Here is an 18,363-nt window from a genome sequence, read left to right on the forward strand (position 1 = left end):
GGTCATGCGACATGAAAGGAAGCACAATCGAACGGAAGTGTGCCAGTTGGGCAGAAGAAGGATTCTGCAACACTAACGGAAATCTCAGTACCCTTTCTCTTACCCTGTCTTTTATTTATTTATTCTCCTTCTTCTTCTTCTGTCTCATTTCCTCAAAAGTGATGTTGCGAATGTTCCTTTTGTTCCCTCGATTAGCCAATTTAACGCTGCCATGTTAACTAACTGGATGTAGGGCCTCAGCGCTTCTACTAGCTGTTGGCAATGAAACCTGGATTTTATTCCACGTACCTCCTTGCCAGTCTTCCTAAATACCACATGTCCGATTAACAGCAATACAATACTCAACATAAGACAATGGATAGAAGTCAACAAAAACATTTTTGATTTTGAAGCATCATCATCACTTCCTGGGCAGCTAAACATTAGCTTGTGGCATGGTGTTATGACTAGCTGCCTGGTTAGCAAGCTGTTTTATGTTTTTTCCATGCTTAGCTACTGTGATGAATAGTCTTAGGACAGGTCCAACACTAGGCACACATTAACACTCTTCCCTAATCTTTTCTTTATTATTTATACATACGCTGGTGGGCTTGTGGAAGATTATTAGTTTGTGGTGGAATGCAGTGGTTATTCAACTGGGGTGAGGGATGAGAACCTCCTGGATAGAGTTGGTGGGAAAATTTTAAGAGCCATTTTGCAAATTCAAATGTCAGCATGCCCAGATAACTAGCTTTTGAAATCACTGGCCTTCTATCAGACCAACAGCACTTGGATGCATGGTCAGAACCAACAGTGTGAGCTGTGTCAGGTATCTAAGTGTTGAGATTACAGCCTTTGAAACAAGAAACAATATGATTGCTTATGGAAAACTTGTTCAAGATCCAGACTATTATATTGTTTCAAAGTAAGAATGCCGCCTGTTCCCCGCTACAGGTCTTATCTCTGCATAAAAATGTGGGGTGGCCTGGAACACAGCACCCCATAACTATTGGGGATCGGAGACCCGGTGTGGGTTTAAAAAAAATAATAAATGGCATCTATTTTTCAGGCCTGCTCCTCATTCATATGCATACTGAATAACAATAAAATATTTTGAGAATGTAATTAAATCATTATAGGATGGATATCAAATGGCTATTCGCTCAGAGTAGTGATTTCCTCCAAGGCCTCCAAAGGTGGAGTCTTCTATAGAAGTTTTTGGGCTTGGGCATCGCAAAATATATTTTTTGTTGTAAAACGTCAACCTTTTCAGGCTTCAGGTGTGTGTGTCTCCTCTCAGGTGTGTGTGAACATGTCTGGTGTGTGTGTGTCTCAGGTGTGTGTGAACATGTCTGAGGTGTGTGTGTGTGTGTGTGTGTGTCTCAGGTGTGTCTGAACATGTCTGAGGTGTGTATGTGTCTCCTCTCAGGTGTGTGTATATGTGTGTGTCTCAGGTGTGTATGAACATGTCTGAGGTGTGTGTGTCTCTCAGGTGTGTGTGAACATGTCTGAGGTGTGTGTGTGTGTGTGTCTCCTCTCAGGTGTGTGAGACAGTGAAGAGGCTCACAGAGGGCATCGTCACCCCGGGCAGTGTGGGCACTCCCCTATCCCTGGACACGCCCTTCTCCAGCCAGCGGCAGGACACGCCCAGCAGCTTTGGCCACACCTCCCAGTCGCAGGGCACGCCCCACACCCCACGCAGCGTGGGCACGCCCTTCTCCCAGGACTCCGCCTACTCCAGCCGCCAGAGCACGCCCACCCACAAGCTGCGTCGCCATGACACCAAGTTCCAGGACGCTTACAACCGCCGGCCGGAGCACCACTACGTGCACCGCGGGGCAGAGCCCACGCGAAAACCCCACCCAGCCCCGCCCGAGCCCGTAGCCCCGCCCTTCCCCCAAACCCCACCCCCTCCCATCAGCTCCGCCTATAAGCCCGCGTACCCCCAGTACCAGGCCCCGCCTCCTCCGGTTTACCCCCCGGCAGACGCTCCCTTCCCCCCCCCACAGCAGGACTACAACAGGCCGCCTCCCCCTCAGCCGGCCGAGCCCCAGCCACAGGCCCCTCCCACCCCAGAAAAGCCGGAGACCCCTCCCCTCCCTGAGCCGCCCCCCGCCCCTGCGCCCCACCCGGTCACGCCCCCGCCGGTCACGCCGGAGCCCTGCCCCTCCCCGGGCCCCGCCTCGGACACGCCAGCGCTGGAGGTGGAGCATCACAGCCTGGACTCTCGCATCGAGATGCTGCTGAAGGGGCGGGGCCGCAGGGCCAGGCTGCCCTTCCTCAGCGAGGGCGAGTGGGAGGGGCCGGCGCACATGGAGGTCAGTCCTGTGTCTTCTTGCTCCTCCCACCTCTCTCTGCCCCGCCTGCCCAGCCCGGGTCTGGAGGATGTCAGCCCCACCCCCCTGCCCGACTCTGACTCTGACGTCGACGAGCCCGCCCCGCCCCGCCCCGCCACGCCGCCCCCCGAACCCCCCGAACCCCCCGAGCCCCCCGAGCCCCCAGAGCCCCCAGAGCCCCCAGAGCCCTGCCCCTCGACACAGGCTGACTCGGCCGACGCTAAGGGCTCGGGGAACCACACGCCCTCTGACAACATGGAGGTAAGAGTAGAAACTGCCCCACTTCAGAGAACACCGCAAACATCTCACCGCTCTGTTCTAGAAATGATCAGTTCATGGAAAGAAATATGAAAAAGGCCCCCTGACTCTTTCTCTCTCACATGCACACACACACACACACACACACACACACACACACACAACCTATAGGGGACCCACTAGTTCCCAGGAAAGCTGTCCCTGTAATACCCCCTAGCTCTGCCTGTGGAGTAGAGTCGTGCACTAGCGGTATGTGGAAGTTTGGACGTGTGCTAGACATGTTATCACCAGACTCTGTATGATGTGTTTCAGTGTAATTACAGTTTTTTTTACCAGACAGCCAGCAACAGGTCTCTCATTTGCAGGTGCATCATGGGTAGCAGTGTGTGACTGCATGCTGTAATTGTTTTAATGGCGTTGGGAGTTAATGCTGAAATTGCTCTGAGCTTTAGCCTGAAGCGAACGGCTATAAGAGCAGTCAACTGTCAGAGTATAATGATGTTATCCTTGTATGTTGGCAAAACACACACATGCACACTTATGTGCATTCACTGACTCTTTAGAATAGGATTAGATAGCATGTATCTGTTTGTGAGAGGCGCGTATTCGGTGTGTGCGTGTGTTGAAACGGAGGTGCCTTTCCTTGTTGTTGTTTTTTTATTCTGTTGTGCGTAGAGCAGCTCTCTCTTTGCTGAAGGAAGTTGAGCGTAGCGCTGGGGTTTGTGGGAGTTTCCACAGCTGTGTCCAGGCAGGTGGTGTTAACACCAAACTGTCGCCTCCCTTGGGTCTCAGGCCAGTAACCGCCATGAACGCAGTTCAGTTTGTTTAGTGCTAATGACCTCTCTCCATATAGTGGTTTGTGCTGATAACGGTATGCACAGGCAGGGCTGAGGCCCTGCAGAGAGAGATCCATGGATCTGGGGTCAGTTCAGCTCTCTGCAACAGGAAGTCAGCCTCTCTGGCACGGAGTCACGTGTGCTAACCACAGTTTCACTTCCTCTCTCTGGCTGATCTGAGATCAGCGTGCAGTCCGGGGGCCCCTGAAGGGGCCTTTGTCTGTGCGGTTGTGTAAAAAGGCCGTTTGAGGTGTTCTATTTGTGCTTTTATAACAGGCGAAAGGGCATGTGCTTTAGGGCGGGGTGCATTTTTAACCCTTTTGAAGACTAGCTTTTTTCAGAATGTTTTTTCAAAATTCGTTCTACCACAGAACTCCGTTGCTTTCAGTTACAATTTTTGATTCAGTTAAGAACATTCTGATCATATGTTTGTGATCCTACACCTTAAAGCACAGGTGTCAAACTCCAGTCCTGGAGGGCCGTAGTGTCTGCTGGTTTTTGGGGTGTTCTGGGTTCATTCAAGTCGTTGATTGGTTAAAGTATCCACACAGTTCTCAAGGCCTTAATTGGCCTTAATTGAAACTGATTGAAAGGAAACCACTAAAACCCGCAGACACTGCGGCCACCTGGGAATTCTGTTTGACACCCCTGCCTTAAAGGGTTAAAGGTACAATAGGTCATTTTGAACTCCTAATGGTCAAGACAGGAATTGCAACAACAGACAACCTCAAACCACAACACTGTTTATGCTTCCCACAGTCTATGAATATAACGCGTAATATAAAGAGTTATTATGCAGTTCGGTGTTCTCATGCACTGTTTTGGAAAGCTGACAGTGACAAAGGCTACAGAGCCTGCCGTCTTTTTGTATTGTTCTAGTAAGAAAATGTCCCTCAAACAGGTGACTTTATGAAATCTTGTCTTTGGTGTGCTCCACAACACTATTTATAGTTTTCACTTTAGCTAACCAACTATATTGTGAGCAAGAAAGTTATTTGATGATTGGACACGTAAAAGAGACTAAAGGAACGTGCAGCTGCCCAAATTGCACTCCAGACAAGCGATAACTGAAACTCTGTATACTATATGCTGTATACTGCTTATCTAGTTAGAAAGTTAGAAAACAATACCAGTTCGCTATAACAAGCAAAGTAGCAGTTCAGTACCAGTTACTATTTAGCTTCCGAATGCTGAGTTTCAGTGATTGCTTGTCTGGAGTGCAATTTGGGCAGCTACATGAACAATCAGAATAAGCCCCCAGAATGCCATTGGCTGTGGCACCATTTTTCAACCAATGAGCTTTAATTGCTGTACAGCTGTCCCATTTTTAGATACATTTGACGGCCTTGCAAATATGCACTTTGAAAACCGAATTTAAGGACTATAAACACAGACAGAGGGTGAGTCAACATGTCAGTGAACCTTTTTCAATGATAGGAAGGGATTTACAATGGTCTTGTGACAATGTTTTAATTCGAGCTATTGTACCTTTAACTGAAGAGAGGCATTTGAATGGTTTTGAGACCATGACCTTTTTTCCCCTAAAACATTTTGCTCTGTAATGTTTTGGGGTGCAGGTCACCCTTGAGTTCAGATTTCACCTCTGACCGCTGCAGCATGTTGCAGTTCGCTGCACTGTGCTGAACACAGAAGTGTGAAATCCACCGGTGCCACGGAGACCTTCAGACGGGACTGTGGGAATCATTGCACAGTGCTGCCACTTTCAGGCCTCACAGGGTAGTGCAAATGCGTGCTGGCCTACACAGTCCTTTGTTTTGGGTCTTCCTCCAGCTGTGTTCCCAGTTAAACAGGTTTGATGGAAAATTTTCATGAAAGTTTTTTTGCTTAGCAGAGATTTTCAGAGTGTGAATCTGGGCCGTAGTCTCTGGGGTGTGCTATGTGCTAAATCCGCTGTTCCTCGGTGGTCTGTTTCTGCAAATCCAGAGTGCAGGAGAGAGAGAAAACTGCTCTTCAAGTCCACCAAATGTCCTGTTCTGCCAGCTGTCTGTGCTGGGAGCCGGACCAGGTTGCTTAATGCAGACAAACAGGAACTTCAATTGAAGTTTGACCTATTTTTTTTTGTTTTCAATGCCCAATGCAACAGTAATAAATAAGCCTAATGCTGTAGATGGGGAAAATAAGTCAGAGCAGAAATGGTTAAACTGAGTGGTTAAGACATGCTAAATAGTGGCTATTTGTCTAGATTTAGGTTCTAATTATGAACTTTAATGCTTCAATGTATATATATGAGAATTTGTTGGCTGTTGTGACAGATAGTCTGAATAAAAACTAAGAGAAGTAGTACATGCCTGTTAAACCTGCGTCTGTCTGTGCTCACAATACATCTTAAAACTAGCCAAACAGCCCAAAAACACAAAACTCAACCCCTGGATTAGATTTGTTTTCATCTTCAAGGTAGCCTAATTCGCAGCAGGAAAATGATATAATCGCATCCATAACTGCCTATTGCTGATTGCACACCCTGTCTTATTAGCCATGCTGGCGTTGACCTCACCCGTTGGGTCTAGTGTAAAGGCTCATTCAGACATGAAGAGGTCCCTGCTCTGGAGACTGAACTCCCCTGTTTTTGAACACAACTACAGGCAGAATAATGAGTCCAATGAATCCCTCTCTCTCCTCCGCTTTCTTTCCCTCTCTCCTTCTGCCCTCCATCACTTCTTCTTCCTCCCTCCCTCTCCCTCTCCCTCTCTCTCTCTCTCCCTCTCCCTCAGTGTTGCTCATCCTCCGGTGACGATATGGAAATCTCTGAGGACGAGATGCCCGGCACGCCCATCGCCGGGGGCGACTGCGTCGAGGGCATCGTGGTAAATTCCGCCCCCCCGTCCATCCCCATCCCGCCCCCGGGCTTCCCGCCCCTCCCCCCTCACCAGACGGGCTTCGCCCTGCCCCCGCCCCACCACCTGCCCCCGATGCTGCCCCACCACCTGCCCCCGTACCTCCACGCCCCCCTGCCCTTCGGCGGGGCCACCCTGCAGTGGGGGGGCGGGCACATGTCCTTCCAGATGCAGACGCAGATGCTGAGCCGCCTGGCCCACAGCCAGCACCCCTCCTACTCCTACCCTCCCTTCGGGGCCCCGTACGGGGCGCCCGTCTGGCAGGCCCCCGCCCTACCCCAGTTCAACCCGGCCGTGCCCCCCCCGGGCTACGAGCCGCAGAAGGACGACCCCCACAGGGCCACGGTGGACGGCGTGCTGAGCGTGGTGGTGAAGGAGCTGAAGGCCCTCATGAAGAGAGACCTCAGCCGCAAGATGGTGGAGGGCGTGGCCTTCCGCTCCTTCGACGAGTGGTGGGACCGGAAGGAGCGCCTGGCAAAGGTGCGTAGTGTGCAGTCTGAACGCGTGCGTGTGTTTGGTTTCACTGCGTGTTGGGTTTAAGGGCGTGTGTTCGGGTTAGAGGTCTGTGTATATGGCTGAAGTATGACTGTGTGTGGCTGAAGTGGGTGCTTGCCTTAGAGGTGTGTTTAGTTTTTTTTGGTTTTGTTTGCCTGTATGTATGTATGTATGTGCACATTTGTGTATGTGGTTTGTGGTTTAAAGAAGGGTTTAGCAGCGTGTTAATGTGCGTGGTTTGTGGTGTGGCGTGTGGTTTAAAGAAGGGTTTAGCGGCGCGTTAATGTGCGTGGTTTTCTCCAGACCTCGGTGACTCCGGTGAAGAGTGGCGAGGGGAAGGAGGAGGACAGGCTTCGGCCGAGGGAGGCTTTGAGGTCCAGCCTGCTGGAGACCCTGAAGCAGGGCGAGGGGCTCGGGTTTGAGGGCCTGGGCCTCAGCATCGGGCTCCACGGGGCTATCCGCCTGCCCTCCTTCAAGGTACGACCCCAACGCGTGTGTTTTCCTGCCAAAACAGACCTACCGTAACACAACCAGGCTCCATAGATACATGTTAAGGGCAGCCTGTAGCGTAGTGGTTAAGGCACATGACTGGAACACGCAAGGTCGGTGGGCCAATCCCCGGTGTAGCCACAATAAGATCCGCACAGCCGTTGGGCCCTTGAGCAAGGCCCTTAACCCTGCATTGCTCCAGGGGAGGATCGTCTCCTGCTTAGTCTAAATCAACTGTACGTCACTCTGGATAAGAGCGTCTGCCGAATGCCATTAATGTAATGTAATGTAATGTAATGTAATGTAATGTAATGTAATGTTATTGGCAAAAACAGACCTACCCTACCAGAACCATGCCCCATAGAAATATGTTGCTGCCAAAATGTGTACCCTGGCAAAAATGTATATCCCTACTAAAGTGCTCATGTGTTTGTACTAACACACATGTCCTAACTGAAGTGCGTCCCTGTTGAAACGACTCCGTTGGCTGTTGACGCTCACTGCTCTGTGTTGTTCAGGTGAAAAGGAAGGAGCCGCCTGACCCCGCCTCCACCGGGGATTCCAAGAGGGCGCGGCCGTCCACACCTGCAGAGGAGGACCTGGAGGATGAAGGTGAGAGTCCTGTGCCCAAGGGGAGCCACTTCTCAGTCTAAACTAGGGGTGGGCAATTCCGGTCCTGGAGGGCTGGTGTGTATGCAGGTTTTTATTTCCACCGATTACTCTGGCTAAATGAGCTCATTGGCTGAATGCACCAACACTGGTTCACTCAGAGATAAGATCACAGTAAAACGGGGGACACAAGAGCAGTCTTCAGCTGTCATTCATGCACATCAAGAAATGTACTGTAGCTAAAATGTCAGGTGGCATAAAAGGCTAATTATGTAATTCAGGCCAGAAGTTGGTATGAAATCCCGAAATGGATACGGCCCTCTTTGCCCACCTCTGGTCTAAACTCTCAGTTACGAACAGTACAGTATATTTTCTCATACACGTTTGCGTTCTTTAATCCGTGTTGTTAATACATCCGTGTGGGTCTCCACAGCTTCCAGAAAGGATGAGGAAGGTGGGGCTGGTCGACGGAGACACGGCCGGCCGCTGAAGCTCGATAGCGAGGGGGAGGAGGAGGACGAGACCTCTGAGAAGGAGGAGTCTTCATCAGACAAGGAGGAAGAGCCAGATGAGCTGAAAGGCTCTGATAGGCTGTCCTGTGGAAAGGTGAGAATGGGAGGCAGAGATAGAGCCTTTGTTTTGGTCCCTGTGGGGGTACTGTACTCTGGGCCTGGGGGACAGCAGTGCTGTAGGGGTACTGTACTCTGGGCCTGGAGGACAGCAGTGCTGTAGAGGGGTACTGTACTCTAGGGAGTGTTGGGGGTGTAAATACCGCAGCTCTGCTGTAAAAACGTGGCCCTCTGCTTCTTTTTTTAGGAGGCTGAGGTAGAGGAGGATGAGGAAGACGATCGTGACTCTGACGGCAGTGAGAGCGAGTCGGACTCCTCAGATGAAGGTAAGTGCAGAAACGGAAAAGGCAATCGGCGTACCCAGGTAACACAAAATATCCTCTCGACGTCATGGCGGTGTCGCACCAGCATTAGCCGGGCTCGTGTGGCCACCGCAGGTGTGAGTAACGGGTGAGTAACGGGTGAGTAACGGGTGAGTAACGGGTGATCTGTGCCGTGCTTCCTCAGACGCTGCCAGTTCCGCCTCGTCCAGGTCCGGCTCAAGCTCCTCGGGCGACAGCGACGACTCCTCCAGCTCCAGCTACAGCACCAGCTCCGAGGAGGAAGAGGAGGAGGAGGAAGAGGAGGACGAGGAAGAGGCGGTGGATGTGGAGGATGAAGGGGAGGAAGACGAGGGGCCTCGGACCTCGTCGTCTTCATCTTCGTCGTCTTCGGCGTCGTCTTCTGAAGAGGAGACGGAGCTTAAAGCCATCAGCTCTCCCATGGGAGAGGGGGCGCAGCTTGACCGGGAGAGTCATGATGGGACTGCCCTGCAAGGGGAGGAGCGCAATACCCTGCCCCCCTCTCCTACCGGAATACCAGGTTTGAACCCCTTATTTCTTATGAGCTGTGTTAGTCATTTAATCAGCCGTGCACCTCAGCCCCAAGGTTACATGCTAACTGTGATTTTGGTGTTTGTGTCCAGCTGAGGATGTGTCGCTGCCGAGCAGGGTGCCCGTATTTAAAGGCCAGTCCCTGGAGGATGTGGGGTACCTGAGGCCCCCCACGCCCACCGGGCTGCTGCCCGAATCCAGCCTGGAGCTCCAGCCCAGGAGCGGTGCAGAGGAGGGGCGACCCCGCACCCCCACCCGAGAAGCAGACCCGCACGCTGCTGCCAGGACCCTCCCCCCAGGCTCCACGCCCCTCGTCCTCCCCGGCCGGAGGCACACGGAGGAGGAGGCCCCCCCCACCCCCGGCGGTGGGCCCCCCGCTTTGGGACGGAACGCAGAGGGGGTGCCGTTGACGCCGTGCGGAGAAGCCCCGCCCAGGGGGCTGACCCTAACCCTGGTCTCTCCCAACGTCCCTGCCAGCCCCTTCTGCTACCTGTCTCAGTCCCCCGGGGGGAGCGCAGGGGTCCCCCGGACCCCCGGCAGAGACTTCAGCTTCACGCCCACCTTCCCGGACTCCGCCCCCCTCCCCCTCCTGAGGAAGGGCTCGGCCGACGGCCTGGAGCAGCGGCTCCTGTTCAAAGAGCCCGCCCCTGGCCCCGCGGCCCCGCCCACTGCTGACTCCCCTGTGGATCCCCGCGCCTTCAGAGACCTCACCCCCCCCAAGAGGAAACCGGGGCGGCCCAAAAAGGCCCCGCCTGCCCCGCCCCCCGCCACCCCGGACCTGGCCCCGCCCGTCCACCCTGCGCTGAGAGACTCTCTCCCGGAGGGGCTGGACTTCAGGGACGGGCGGGGCGCGGCGGGGGCGGGCTTCCTGCCGCTGCGCGAGCTGGAGAACGTGCTGCCGCCGGACGGGAGGGGGGCGGAGCCGGCCGAGGAGGCGCTGAAGCCGGCGCGGAGGGCCCGGAGGAGGTGGGAGGAGCTCCTCCTCAGCATGCACTCGCCCGTCGCCTCCCCGCCCCGCCCGCGCTACAGCCCCCGCTCCGAGTTCGAGGAGATGACCATCCTGTACGACCTCTGGAACGAGGGCATCGACGACGAGGACATCCGCCACCTGCAGGTGACCTACGACAAGATGCTGCAGCAGGACAGCGACCACGACTGGCTGAACGACACGCTGTGGGTGCCCCACCCTCATATCCTTCTGCTGTCTCATTGGCTCAGGCAGTGTGCCGTCACAGAAAAGGGTAGATCAAAAGGGGACCAAGGGGCCAATAACCCCTCCACTTTCGACTATCTCTCTCGTATTAAAATGGGCCTGAAAACAACAATGGTACTGTACCTGTGCACAACGATATTAATCCTAAGTGTTATGTTGCCTGCTCACAATGCAACTATTGTATTTGATATCTGGAATCAAATACTATCGCATGTATTCCTGTATAAACTGCAGGTTGCATAGCGAAATATTTGCAACCAAAGTGTAAATGATTAGAAAAGTTGGCCTGTCAATTGGGCCAAAAAGATTTTGCCAAAAACATTTGCAGAAATTTGAATATATTACAATTTTGTTGTAGAATTGACAAGAGAAAGTACAAATTCAAATGTATCGCTATGAAAAACTCTCAGGCGCTTCGTTTTATGCCTGCTGTGTCCACAAGGGGGAGCAAGAAGACGGCACAAAGGTTTGGATGGACTCAATGCAGAAAAGGTGTATTCCTGTTAACGCTTATGCTTCATTTTTAGAGTTTGTCTTCAGACCAGTAAAAGCTTCACAATTTTAATGCTTGAAGGCCACCTCCCGAGCAAAACACAACAAGGCATTATCAGCCACATAAACAACAACAGAACATAGCCAGCCAGTGGGTAGTTAACTAGCAACTTCACTAGCCGCTGCTACACTATTATGTTGAATATTTCCCTGGATTATTATTTTGGTACATTTAAACAACCGGCCTGTCAACAATGCTGAACTCAGTAAATACCTGAAATTGAGAGCAGTAGTGAATGAATGATAGACGTTTGCAACATTTAGGTATTTTTCCGGAAATACTGAACTAACAAATGAGTGTAGTAGGCGTATGGTTGACGTGATTGATTAAGGGCACAACGTTGCCAGGACACCTGTCTGCTGAGAGAGCACGGCTGGTGTCAGGTTCATGGGGAAAAGCCACTGCAGAATGCAGAGACACTTTTATGGGCAGTGGGGAAAAAAACCCTCTAGGAAATTCTTTCCATGGGCAGCATTCTTCCCCTCCACCAGAGGGCGCCATGGCCATTTAGATGACAGTCAGGCACACAGGACTATGCTAGTACTTTAAGGCCAAATGTACCACAGGATGCACAGATAGCCAAGTACACATTTTTTGTCTGTTTGCCATGAAGGGGAATAGCATGTGAAACCACTGCTGAATCACACCATAAATATGTCATGCGCAAATAAACAAGTGTATCAAAGCCCACATTTTATCTTCAATCAATTAAAACCTCCTTTTGAAATGTTCATTACAACATGGATTGTATAAATGCAGTGAATTATTATGAACTGTCGGTAGAGCTACTAGTGTTTTCTATGGCAATATTTCTTAGTTGTTACGATTAGTATGGTAGATCTAAATGTATTTAACACTTGTGATGAAAATCACCGCCTAACCCTACCGTGCACACGGGTGTCTTTCGGCATTACTCCGGTGCGGTAGTGTTTTGCCGGTCATGCGACCTCCTGGATTGTGACTTCCTTGACTCGGCGTCACCGACCCGTGCGTGCGACCCGTGGCTGAAGAGGAAGCGGCGTGATGACGGGATGCGGGATCACATGACCGGCTGCGCCCGCAGCGAGGGCTACTACAAGATCGACAAGAAGGACAAGCTCAAATACCTCAACAGCCTCCGCGTGCCGTCCGACGAGAACCCCGCCGACACGCAGGTGAGCCAGCGGGCTGTGGTTAGCGCCGAGTTCTTTAGCACGAGCGCTCCGCCTTTCCTGTGCAAGCTGAGTCTGAGGGGAGGAGTATTGTGTACCTGGTGTATGTGATGAGTAACTTATGAAACCTGTGTAGGGGATGAGTACTGCATACACTGTGTATGTGAGATGTAACTTATGAAACCTGTGTAGGAGAGGAGTATTGCGTACACTGTGTATGTGATGAGTAACGTATGAAACCTGTGTAGGGGATGAGTGTTGTGTATGTGATGAGTAACGTATGGAACCTGTGTAGGGGATGAGTGTTGTGTATGTGATGAGTAACGTATGAAACCTGTGTAGGGGATGAGTATTCCAGCTCAGCCGCACGCCTCCACCCGGGCGGGGTCAGAACGGAGGTCAGAACAGCGCCGCCTGCTGTCCTCCTTCAGCTGTGACAGCGACCTGCTGAAGTTCAACCAGCTGAAGGTAGAGGAACCACAGCCTCATCCGTAGATACAGCCACAGCTACAAGCATAACCAGAAATACGACTGCAACTGTAGCCACTGTTACATCCGTCATTACACCTCGTTGTATGTCGCTCTGGATAAGAGCGTCTGCTAAATGCCTGTAATGTAATGCCGTAATAACAAGACACAAGTATTGCCACCAAAATCCACACCTCACTAAATCTCCTCACTTCTGTCATGTGAGTGCACCTCCTACGAGTGGATCACAGCTGAAACACACAGACTAACCCGAGCGTTGTGCGTCGCCCGTGTGTCGGGCCTGTTGTTTGTGTGTTTTCTCAGTTCCGTAAGAAGAAGATCCGGTTCTGTAAAAGCCACATCCATGACTGGGGCCTGTTCGCTCTAGAGCCCATCGCCGCTGACGAGATGGTCATCGAGTACGTGGGCCAGAACATCCGGCAGGTGAGTCAGCCCGCGTCAGGCTGTGTGGTTTGTTGGTTCTCACGGATAAACTGGCTCCTCAATGTTCAGATGTACTGATTTTGCACCCGAGTGCTCCCGCCTGAGTCGAGGTGGAGGAGAAAGGGCTGTAACCCAGAGCAACTGGGGGGGGGGGGGGGAGGAGATACCAAGTTTCCAGACTTGTGTTTGGCCTGCTAGGGTTGCAGCTCTGTGACCCGGAGCAATGAGGTATCAGGTTGTGCAATGAGGTGTTTATGGCGCCCCCTGCAGGTGATTGCTGACATGCGGGAGAAGCGCTATGAAGACGAGGGCATCGGGAGCAGCTACATGTTCCGCGTCGATCATGACACCATCATCGATGCCACCAAGTGCGGCAACTTCGCCCGCTTCATCAACCACAGCTGCAACGTGAGTGTGTTTGACTGACGGAGGGCGCGGGTGTCGGATGCCAGATGCATGTGTCACTAGACATGCATGTGTCTAGAATCACTAGAGTCTAGTGTCTTAGTGCTGGTCTAAAGCAAAAACCTGTGTTTGACGGAGGTGGAGGTGTATCAACATTAGATGGAGCTGCAGAAAAGTGTGGGTGTTAGATGGAGGGGGTGGGGGGGATTGGAGGAGGGTTGAGTTGTTAGATGGAGCTGCAGGAAGATGGATTGTTAGGAGGAAGATAGATGTTGGCTGGAGGTGGTGATGGGTGGAGTTGTTAGATGGAGGTTGGAGGATGACAGAGGCCTGCTTGTGTGTTCTCAGCCTAACTGCTACGCGAAGGTGATCACAGTGGAGTCTCAGAAGAAGATCGTCATCTACTCCCGCCAGCCCATCAACGTCAACGAGGAGATCACCTACGACTACAAGTTCCCCATCGAGGACGAGAAGATCCCCTGCCTGTGCGGGGCGGAGAACTGCAGGGGAACCCTGAACTAGCCCGCCCAAACGCACCTGTCCCACCACCACACTGTGCCTAAAGCAAGAAACCAAAAAGCGAGAAACCCAAAGACAGGATGGTGTGAGCTGTGTTGCGTGACCGTGTCAGGACCCCAGTCTGTGCCGTTCACCATTTCAGGCGTTTGTTCTACTCAAATTTACCCCTGTATCTCTGCCCAGCGTACCCCAAAAATCTAGTAATAGTAATACCCTGACAACACTAGCCTCTTTGTGTCCCGGTCCAGTGAGCTAAATATCTACCCCCTCCAGAAGAGATTTGAGTAATTTATATTCTTCCAATATGAGCTCAGAATGGGTTTGTGTGGTGACACCGTGTCACTGACTCGCTGTAGTTGGAGATGATCTGGCCCTCTTCCTCCTGCTGACCTTCCTTTTAATTCAGAAAGGAGGGACTATTCTACAGGAGTTTTAATAGTTACAACAGGACCCTTAGACCAAGTCAATTACATTCTTTTCTTACCTCTGCCCATAGGGAGAAGATCTCCCTCATACATGAGGCTCTACCGCCAGGCCAGGATTTTATACCCAGGCTCATAACCCACTTTATGACTGCCACTACATCCCCTCTTAGTTCTGCAGTTCTTAGTTCTGTCTCCCAAGAGTCTTAGCATTAAATCTAAACACAATACTATCCGTTACCATGTTACACGAAACACAGCACACACAAAACACGAAGCACAGCACACGACAGCAAAAAGCTAAAGCCGGCTAATGAAGGCTAATGGCTGGGTGAAGGGGGGCTGGCATGGACTCCCCTTTGCAGGCCATAACGGTTGCATTGTTATGCGGCGGACATCTGGGGGCAGCTGTGTGGAACACGCACTCCTACAGTCCAAATGCAGTGCGCTTCAGTTATACCCCTACTAAATTTGCTTGTTTGTGCGTGTGTGTGTACAGTTAGGTCCATAAATATTTGGACTTTGACAAAGTTATTATTATTTTAGCTGTCTACCACAGGGTATTGGAGTTAGAAGTGAATAGTGAATATGAGCATCAGTTTTATTTTGAGGGTATTTAATATCTAAATCGGGTGAACGGTGTAGGAATTGCAGCCGTTTTACTACAGTCTCCCCAATTTAATAATTGGACAAACTTTTATACTTGGTTGCACTTCTTTGCATGCCATGCCTGTGGTAGACCGGTAAAATGACTAACTTTGTCAATGTCCAAATATTTATGGTCCTAACTGTATGTGTGTGTGCGTGCGCTTGCGCGCACGGCACATGCGTTTGCTTTAATGGTCTTCCACAATTTGGTGCTACAACTGGTATGGTCTTCACAAAGATGTACAATGTACAGAGCTTTCACCTGGAACACAGGTGTTCGTGAAACACAGGATGTTTATGAAAAAGGACAACGTGCCCCTTGTTATTGCCCATTGTGCTGCTTCTCACACGCTCATTGGCCACTTTTAGGTACACCTGTGCAGTCCCTTGTAGGAGCCCTGATTGCCTCCAGAACAGCCTGAATTCTTCACGGCATGGATTCAACAAGGTGTTGGAAACATTCCGTCGAGATTTTGGTCTGCGCTGACTCAATAGTATTACATACTTACTGCAGGTTTTTTGGTCACACATTCACGCTGTGAACTTCTAATTCCAACTCATTCTAAAATCGGTCGATTGGACTGAGATCTGGTTAACAACAGTGCTTAGGCATGCCGTGGCATTGAAATGATGCTCATTTGTATTAAGGGCCCTAATGTGTGCCAAGAAAAAATGGCCCAAGCCATTATACCACCAAGAACCGCCTGCACCATTGACACCAGCTTGTGTGGATCCATGAATTCATATTTGAGCCATATTCTGAACCAGCTATCTGCATGTTGCGGCAGAATTTTTGATTGGTCAGACCAGGCACGGTTTTTCTTCAGTCATCCAGTTTTGGTGATTCCCATTTCCACTGTAACCTCTCATTTCCTGCTCTTTGCTGAAAGGAGTGGAACGAGGTGTGGTCTTCTGCTGCTGTAGCCCATCTGCTTGGAGGTTCAATGTCTTGCATGTTCAGAGACGCCCTCCTAGACACCACTGTTGTAAACCGCTGTTGTGGCCTTTACTGTTCACTTGCGCTTAATGCTCGGTCGGAAAACAGCGAAAGCTCTTTGCCGTGTCTGCTTGCTTTGTATATTGAGTTGCAGTCACATGATTTGCTGTTTGGACTAGCAGGTCATTTGTGCTAATGAGTACCTAATATATTGGCCACAGTGTATCTCAATGTGCCACGTAAACAATGATCACCATAGCCCAGGTCTCAGAGTAATGTCACCACAGTATCGAATGATCTTGCAGTTCCTGGATTTTGTTGCTGTTGTTTAATTGTGAATGCACTAGAGCTTTTGGCAGCCTGCTTGCTCCACGTCAGCCAATCAAAACCCTGACAGCCAGCCCATGTCTTCCTCAGTTGAGGGCCAATCACAGGGCGAGGGGCTGAGTATTTAACCATAGTGAGTTTATATTGTTCAGGTTTCTAACAGTGTTTTTCCTGAGAAGGGGGAATCCTGAAAATGGACACGTTTCTTTTTAAGAAAGAATGATGAAGAAATCAGGGACATTTTGAAAAACAGAGTAAATGTTTAGTGTATAAAGCGTGTTTTTCTCTTTTGCATAACAAGGGCTCAGATTTCCCTTCTAAAGATTGTTTCTTGTAGAAACGTCTTCCTTTTTTTGTCCCCTGCCAGTTCTTTTTATAATCCAAAGTTTGTAAATGCATTGTATAACTGTGAATGACTATATTTTGTGTTGGGAAGGTTTACTGCAGCTCTGTGGGATGTTGGTGTAGATAGAGCTGGCAGTGGTATTTTCAGCTTGTGTCAAGCTTTTATTCTGTTGTAAATTCTGTGAAATGAAATGTTTGCGGTGTGGAGAGATGTGCTGAAATTTAAGATCATGGCCATGAGATTTTGGAGGGGTGATGTGTCCCCCCAATGCTCAGGTCTATTTATTATAATGTGCAAAAATAAAATAATGGGTAAAATATACATATTTTTGAAAGTGTCACTGTGGTACTATTCTAGATACACGTTCACATACACACACACAGTGAACTCTACTCATTAGATGTCATTACACAGTGGGCTCCAGAATTATTGTTATTGATAATTATTGCTAAAAATGAAGAAATATCACAGAATCTTTACAGAAAAACGATATCATTTAATTATCCTAGTAGATTCTAGTAAAAACAATGATAGCTATACTTGAGTTTAACTTCCGTATTTATTTGCAAAGAAATAACAGAAAGTGAGAAAGCTTACTGCCTTTCTGATTTGAATCAGACATAGTAAGACTCTTAAACACACTTTTCCAGAAGGGGGGGGCTTTACCAAAACAAAAAGACATGAAGCTGGCCACGAACATTTATCAGTGTTTTGTCTTCTGATTACCCCTTGTTGACTTTGCTGTAAGATCGGAATGTGCTAGCTACCCCCTTCCAGGAGAAGCAGAGACATTAAGGTCAAAGGTTGTCTGCTGGGAGAGAGACACAGAAAGACTCCTAGTAAGAACTTAATTCACAAAGTGGTCTAATAGTAACAAGGATTAAAAATAAAAGGTTACTTTTAACCATGTGATTGTTTTCATGTTAACACACATTGTCAATTAAGAATCAAGTAAGAAAATTACCCTTACACGTGACACCCCAGCTCTCATCACAATATATCTGCAGAGAGATCTGTGAAGAATTAACAGGTCCCTTTATAGATTGTAGATGTTCTTTCTCAAACTAACCTGTGACCCCTGCTGGTGGCCCGATGGTTCTAAAAGCCGTGGAGGTATTCTAACGAGGCTGCCTCTCTTGGTCAATGTATAACCACCCTTGTGACAAAGAATACCAAACTTAAAATATTTCACCTGGAAAATATGAAAGGGAGAGACGCTTTGCCCTGTGTTTCCACTGTGTGTCAGTGTGACATGACCCTTTTCTTATGTCGCTTACTGTCTCAATGGTGAAATGGCAGCCGGTTCAATTCCCGAGGACCAGATATGTTTGGAGTATTTTGTGTGGTGAGCAAGATGCCATAGGTCATGTGACCACCTGCTGGATAGCTGGGGCGGAGCTTGGCTCTCTCTGTCAGCACGTGAGTGGTGGAGTGACCTCACCCTAAGTAAAGCCCAGCTGTAACTGCACTGGAGGACAGAGGCCCCTCTGTCTCCCAGTGATGAATCCTACATCAGTGTCAGGATGTGGGTGGTGTGAGCAGCAGGTGTGAGCGTGTGCGTGCGTGCTCCCATCCTCATCAGTGTCAGGACATGGGTGGTCTCAGAAGCTGCACTGCCTTTGGATGGCTGCA

General features: G+C 50.1%; 1 protein-coding gene across 2 annotated transcripts in view; it reads left to right on the top strand.

Moving 5' to 3' along the window:
• Nucleotides 1-17,052, top strand: part of LOC133141734 (histone-lysine N-methyltransferase SETD1B-A-like) — a 23,983-nt gene extending 6,931 nt beyond the window's left edge. For both annotated transcript variants that reach the window (XM_061262414.1, XM_061262413.1), the window contains 13 exons: nucleotides 1,521-2,576; nucleotides 6,142-6,744; nucleotides 7,063-7,236; nucleotides 7,767-7,860; nucleotides 8,291-8,463; nucleotides 8,674-8,752; nucleotides 8,934-9,287; nucleotides 9,391-10,487; nucleotides 12,045-12,218; nucleotides 12,558-12,683; nucleotides 13,008-13,127; nucleotides 13,398-13,535; nucleotides 13,881-17,052. In XM_061262414.1, the coding sequence (XP_061118398.1) occupies nucleotides 1,521-2,576; nucleotides 6,142-6,744; nucleotides 7,063-7,236; nucleotides 7,767-7,860; nucleotides 8,291-8,463; nucleotides 8,674-8,752; nucleotides 8,934-9,287; nucleotides 9,391-10,487; nucleotides 12,045-12,218; nucleotides 12,558-12,683; nucleotides 13,008-13,127; nucleotides 13,398-13,535; nucleotides 13,881-14,054 (4,362 nt within the window). In that variant the 3' untranslated portion in view covers nucleotides 14,055-17,052. The remainder of the gene's footprint in view (nucleotides 1-1,520; nucleotides 2,577-6,141; nucleotides 6,745-7,062; nucleotides 7,237-7,766; nucleotides 7,861-8,290; nucleotides 8,464-8,673; nucleotides 8,753-8,933; nucleotides 9,288-9,390; nucleotides 10,488-12,044; nucleotides 12,219-12,557; nucleotides 12,684-13,007; nucleotides 13,128-13,397; nucleotides 13,536-13,880) is intronic.
• Nucleotides 17,053-18,363: the final 1,311 nt, after the last annotated feature.

The sequence above is a fragment of the Conger conger genome, chromosome 12 (assembly GCF_963514075.1).
Source record: "Conger conger chromosome 12, fConCon1.1, whole genome shotgun sequence".
Classification (NCBI taxonomy): Eukaryota; Metazoa; Chordata; class Actinopteri; order Anguilliformes; family Congridae; genus Conger; species Conger conger.